Raw genomic sequence first — 6,200 nt, forward strand, 5'->3', positions numbered from 1 at the left:
AGCTGAGATCCGGCCACTGCACTCCAGCCTGGGCGACAGAGCGAGACTCCGTCTCAAAAAAAAAAACAAACAAACAAACAAACAAAAAAACATCTGGACTCTTATCTGGTAAGGGGTAGCAGAAAGTTCCCTTCCCTCCTCTGCACTTCTTGCCTCCATATTCCCCACTGTCGTCACTTCAGCCCCTGCATCCCCCAGCTGGACGCAAAAAGTGGAACTTGAACTTGAGGGCTGGCTGTTTTGTCAGGATACAGGATGCCAAGAGTTGAGAGGGCCCAAGGTCTTCCTGTGATCTTTTATATTACATGTCACATGCCAGAACCACAGCGTTAGGCTGGTAGACGCGAGGCCACCCGGTCAGTGATGAGTGGGGCCGCCTCTAGGTCCTGTGTTCCTTCTGTAGGGTCATTCATTAAGAAAGCACAGCGAGGTCTGGGAGATAGCATGATGTCAAGTGTCTGTTTGTGAAGTGTTTTTCTCACTCACTGGTGGATAATGTGAGATCAGAGTGGAAATTGGAGATGACCCGAGCACTGAGGAGTTAAGGAAGGAGAGCAAGCAACAGGGTGATTCTGGCAGAAAAGTGGAGCAAGGGAGTTGGTTTGGCATTTCTGGATTCTTTTCAGGTCTCCCACACCATCTTTGTAGTTTTGGCAGGATCACAGAGCTATCTTGGCCCTCACATTTCTTTCTTTCTTTCTTTTTTTTTTTTTTTTTTTAAGACGGGGTCTCCCTCTGTGGTCCAGGCTGGAGTGCAGTGGTGTGATCATGGCTCACTGCAACCTTGACCTCCGGGGTTCAAGTGTTCTTCCTGCCTCAGCCTCCCTCTCTCTCTCTCTTTTAAATCTATAGAATTAGTTGAATCAGACTAAGGTTACTTTCAAGTCTATTATGTTATGAGGGTCAGTACTTAACAAAGTAAGGTATGCCTAATAATTTCTTTATTAATAATAACTGAACCTCACAGCCAGATCATTGTAATTGCAAAGAATTAAACCAGAGACTTTGGGGGATTCCACATAGGATAAAACCACAGCACAGGCGCTCTTCCTTCAGTGCTCAGGGTTCTATTTTGTTTTCTCCTTCACTGGGATATCTTTTTTACTAATACTTGGAATTCTTCAAAACTAACTTCTCCATCTCCATTCTTGTCCAGTTCTTGAAAGAGATCATCTAGGGTGTTTGGACCCTGTTTTAGATAAAAAAAGAATGGGAGAGGGGAGGGGAGAAAAAATGAATCAGTTACTGCTACACGTTCTCAGAAATTAGAGGCCTTGGGTCTGTGTGCGAAGAAGGCAGCCCAGGTTTCCAGTGAGATGCATCTAATAGCTAACAGAGGGAGACCAGCTTTAGCTGTCATGTTGCTCTGTGTCATAGAACTGGCTACCTTTTTCCCCCCCATATCACACATTTATTATTTTAATACAATGTGTATTTTAATACAGTTGTTTTCTTATGTAATCTTGGGTCTTTTTCTTTATGCCTCTAAAAACATTCTTCTGAGAAGGGATCTTTGGGCTTCACTGGATTGCCCATGGTGCACAAATAGTTGAGGGACCCAGCCGCAAGGCTTTCCTGGGAGCTGGGTTTGTCTCCTGCTCCAGGGCTAGGGCTGACATATTACATGAGGCAGCAGGCTGGGAGGGCTCCTTCTGTGATCCTTTCGACCACGCCATGAGGGAGATCTACTTTACAGGTGGGGAAACAGGCTCAGAGATAGACGGTCACTTGCTTGAGCTTCCACAGCTGGTTAGCAGAGGGGTTGGGGTCCACACATTGACTCCAGAGCTCAACCCCTTAACTAACCACTGCCCAGTTTTTCCCAAACGCTGAGTTATGCAAAATGACTTTGGCTCAATGGTTCCCATGCTTTAGCATGCATCAGAATCACACGATAGGCTTGCTGGCTTTAGTAAATACAGATTGCCAGCCCCACCTCCAGAGTTTCTGACTCACTAGGCCTGGGATGGGGCCTGAGAATCTGTACACAAGGTCTTGCTCTGTCACCCAGGCTGGAGTGCAGTGGCATGATCACAGCTCACTGCAGCTTCCACCTCCTAGGCTCAAATGATCCCTATGCCTCAGCCTCCCAAGTAGTTGGGACTAAAGGCATGCACCACCATACCCGGCTAATTTTTGAAAATTTTTAATAGAGACAAGGTCTTGCTGTGTTGTCCAGGCTGGAGAAGCTATAGTTTCAGCAGCTTCCCAGGTGGTGCCAGTGCTGCTGCTCTGGGACCACACTTGGAGAACCACTGCTTGAGATGTCATGTGAGATCATGTGCAGGCTTTTTGACTACTGAACTTCCTGCAGTGTCTTAAGCAGACTTAATTTTTGTCTCTACCATAAAACTCTAACCTTAAAGCTATTACTACTTGGATTTTCAGGTAAGAGTCTATCTGTGCAAAATACTACTTAGAAAACTGATTGAAATGACAGTTCAGTTTGTCAGTTTCAAATTAGACTATATTACATATATGTATATATAAATTGTGGTAAAAAACACATAACATTGAATTAATGCTCTTAATCATTTTTAAGCATACAGCTCAGTAGTGCTAAGTAGATTCACAATTTTGTGCAACACACCTCTATGGAAGATCTGTTTTAACCCCTAAGATTCCTACAAAAACACTCCGTACTTTGCTTTGATTACAAGACCAAACTGTAAGTTACTTATTCAGCCTTTGATTTATGAACATGAAACACTGTTTTCCTGAAGCCTTTACTAGATTCTAAACCATACATGGTGATGATATATGTAAACAGAGTATGGTGGAAAACTTTAGTAATGGAAACCTTATGGAAATATAATCAGGTACATGTAAGTACACTTTCAGAACTTACCATTTGTCTTCCTACCTTGTTCCAGATTATGTCTTATGTACTTTTTGTAGGAAGGACATAAAGTATAGAAAAAGTTACTCATGTTACCTTTTGAGTTAACTTGTTTGAGTACATGGCCTAGGCTTTCCTGTTAGATGATTATTTTTCTTCCTTTTAGAAAAAAATAAAGGGTTTTTTAAAATTTAAAATGTCTCACTAACTTGTTTTGCTTTTCAATTAAAAAGTCCATTTTTCTGCTAGTGATTTTTTTTTTTTTTTTTTTTTTTTGAGACGGAGTCTTGCTCTGCCGCCCAGGCTGGAGTGCAGTGGCCGGCTCTCAGCTCACTGCAAGCTCCGCCTCCCGGGTTAACGCCATTCTCCTGTCTCAGCCTCCTGAGTAGCTGGGACTACAGGCGCCCGCCTCGTCGCCCGGCTAGTTTTTTGTATTTTTTTTTTTAATAGAGACGGGGTTTCACCGTATTAGCCAGGATGGTCTTGATCTCCTGACCTCGTGATCCGCCCGTCTCGGCCTCCCAAAGTGCTGGGATTACAGGCTTGAGCCACCGTGCCCGGCCTCTGCTAGTGATTTTAACTGTTTTTACAAATTCTTCTATATTTCAACTATAAGAAAATGAGAAAATATCAGATTATAGGGTCATTGAATTCAACTTTTTTTCTTTTTAGTATTAAAAACAGAAGTCTGTCCAATTGTCATATTGGCAGAAGGGACATTTCTGGTTAAAACCTGGAGAACTGGTTAAAATATTTGAAGAAATGTTCTCTCCTGAAGTTAGAGCTAAATAGTGACTGAGTCATAAGAAGCAATTGCATGTCATTTCTGTTGTGAAGATGGTTTTTAATTGCAAAATGACAATGACTCTCTCCTTTGAGTCCTCTGCTTGACTAGGCCCGACCTTGGGCTTCCCTCTCTGTCCTTGTATCTGACCACCCTTAATATCTGATCACCTGGCCTGCCTTCAGCTAGAATCCTATCAAGACAATTTAACCAGAAACTCCTTATCCTGGATATTTCTCTGGTAATTTTCCATCCATTGGCCCCCCATCCTGTTCTATGATCATAAACCCCCACTTGTCCATTTAGGAGTTGAGCCCAATCTCTCTCCCCATGGCAGGAACCTGTTTCAGTATGGATCGCCATGGCCCTCCTGGAGTAAGTTGCCTTATCATCTTTAGCAAATGTCCTCAGTCAGTTTTTTCTTTAGCAAAAGGAAAGTACTGTATATTGGAGAGAGGAGGATCAGCTCTTCTCTCCACTCTGTTGCCTTGAATACATTTTGATTTTGACAACTCTGGGGTGATTTTGATGTGAAACTTTATGGCCCAGGAAATTTAGTCCTTTCTTGAAAGTTGTTTAGAAATGCATGGTTGCGCCGGGCGCGGTGGCTCAAGCCTGTAATCCCAGCACTTTGGGAGGCCGAGACGGGCGGATCACGAGGTCAGGAGATCGAGACCATCCTGGCTAACCCGGTGAAATCCCGTCTCTACTAAAAATACAAAAAACTAGCCGGGCGAGGTGGCGGGCGCCTGTAGTCCCAGCTACTCGGGAGGCTGAGGCAGGAGAATGGCGTAAACCCGGGAGGTGGAGCTTGCAGTGAGCTGAGATCCGGCCACTGCACTCCAGCCCGGGCGACAGAGCAAGACTCCGTCTCAAAAAAAAAAAAAAAAAAAAAGAAATGCATGGTTGCCTCATTAACACAAATTTAAGTGATGAACACAAATTTAAATGCTTTTGAAATATAAATGAGTGCTGACAAGACAATTTGTCAGTGGGTTTTCCTAACAGACTGCTAAGTAAATGTTGGTCTTGTTGAGGGATTTTACATATAAAAATGAAGCCCATCCAAGGCCAGCTAACACTATTTTGCAGTCCTCTCTGTTTTCCTAAAGCCTGGCACAGAATTACTGAATCCTTGCTGAAGGCCTTAGTGGGTTTGCTTGGTGACTTGTGGGTCTTCCAGGCATAATTTGGCATTGCTTCCATTTACCATGGCTAGTCCTGCAGAGTCCTGTGCTGAGGCTGGGGGAGGGATAGAAGGCTTGGCCCTTGTTTTCTGAGAGCTTGCCTTCTGAAATGTGGCCTGACTTAAGGGGAAGAAAGCCCACCTGCATGTGTCCTCCCTCAAGCGATGGTCCCTATAAAGCTTTACCAGAGTCCTCTCCCCTCCCTCCCTCCCCTCCCACCATCAGTCCCATTAAGCGGGCTCTGTGGATGGCCACTTACTTTGAGTAAACTGGGGAATTCAGCCTGAATTAATAGCTTCAGTTCATCCTTTGACAACTGGTCTGGATCACCTTCTTTGGCTGCATATTTTTCAAAAATCCTCTTCAGTTCCTCAGGAGACATTTTAGTACTCATTATGGTGTCCTATAAATTGGGAAGAAAATAAACTTACCAAAAAGCTGAAGCAGAGTTTTGTGCTGAGGGTTGTCAGCAGGATTTTAGTGCCATTGGGCCATTTCCTTGGCATAAATGGGGAAGAATAAGGAAAAGAGAACGTCGGGGTGGGAACAACACCAGTAACTGCCAACATGTTTTAAAAATAAGCATCTTAGGCCGGGCACGGTAGCTCATGCCTGTAATCCCAGCACTTTGGGAGGCCGAGGAGGGTGGATCGCTTGAGATCAGGAGTTCGAGACTGTGGAAGCCTGGCCAACATGGTGGGACCCTGTCTCTATACCAAAATTAGCCAGGTGTGGTGGCGCATGCCTGTAGTCCCAACTACTTGCAAGACTGAGGCAGGAGAATCGCTTGAACCCGGGAGGCAGAGGTGGCAGTGACTGCGATGCCACTGCACACCAGCCTGGGTGACAGAGCGAGCCTCCGTCGCAAAAAAAAAAACAAAAACAAAAACAAAAAAACAACAACAAAAAACTATCTTAGATAGTATGTTAAATGTCTGTTCTTAGAGTACATCTGTTAGGAGATTGGGGGGGATGGTCCCTGGAGCCAAACATTTTTATTAGCAATTAATGGCATTCTTCACTTTTTATGTACCTGATCTGCACTCTGCAGGCTGTGGTCTCCAAGAATACTTGACCAGGCCGGGCGCGGTGGCTCAAGCCTGTAATCCCAGCACTTTGGGAGGCCGAGATGGGCGGATCACGAGGTCAGGAGATCGAGACCATCCTGGCTAACACAGTGAAACCCCGTCTCTACTAAAAAATACAAAAAAAAAAACTAGCCGGGCGAGGTGGCGGGCGCCTGTAGTCCCAGCTACTCGGGAGGCTGAGGCAGGAGAATGGCGTAAACCCGGGAGGCGGAGCTTGCAGTGAGCTGAGATCCGGCCACTGCACTCCAGCCTGGGTGACAGAGCGAGACTCCGTCTCAAAAAAAAAAAAAAAGAATACTTGA

At 44.9% G+C, this 6,200-nt stretch overlaps 1 protein-coding gene across 1 annotated transcript; it reads right to left on the reverse strand.

The window, feature by feature from the left end:
• Window positions 1-1,084: 1,084 nt before the first annotated feature.
• On the reverse strand, window positions 1,085-5,207 carry S100G (S100 calcium binding protein G). The gene is made up of 2 exons (XM_023199009.2): window positions 5,070-5,207; window positions 1,085-1,189 (listed from the first exon to the last, which is right to left on the reverse strand). The coding sequence occupies exons 1-2, from the start codon at window positions 5,202-5,204 to the stop codon at window positions 1,085-1,087; spliced, it is 240 nt and encodes a 79-aa protein (XP_023054777.1). The 5' UTR covers window positions 5,205-5,207.
• Window positions 5,208-6,200: the final 993 nt, after the last annotated feature.

The sequence above is a fragment of the Piliocolobus tephrosceles genome, chromosome Y (genome assembly GCF_002776525.5).
Source record: "Piliocolobus tephrosceles isolate RC106 chromosome Y, ASM277652v3, whole genome shotgun sequence".
Lineage (NCBI taxonomy): Eukaryota > Metazoa > Chordata > Mammalia > Primates > Cercopithecidae > Piliocolobus > Piliocolobus tephrosceles.

What these genes read in the sequence shown, in the direction of transcription:
- S100G (XM_023199009.2), bottom strand. Translation starts at nt 5,204, where the DNA reads ATGAGTACTAAAATGTCTCCTGAGGAACTGAAGAGGATTTTTGAAAAA. An exon ending in AATTCCCCAGTTTACTCAAA is followed by an intron (nt 1,190 to 5,069) that starts GTAAGTGGCCAT and finishes TATCTAAAACAG; the next exon opens with GGTCCAAACACCCTAGATGA.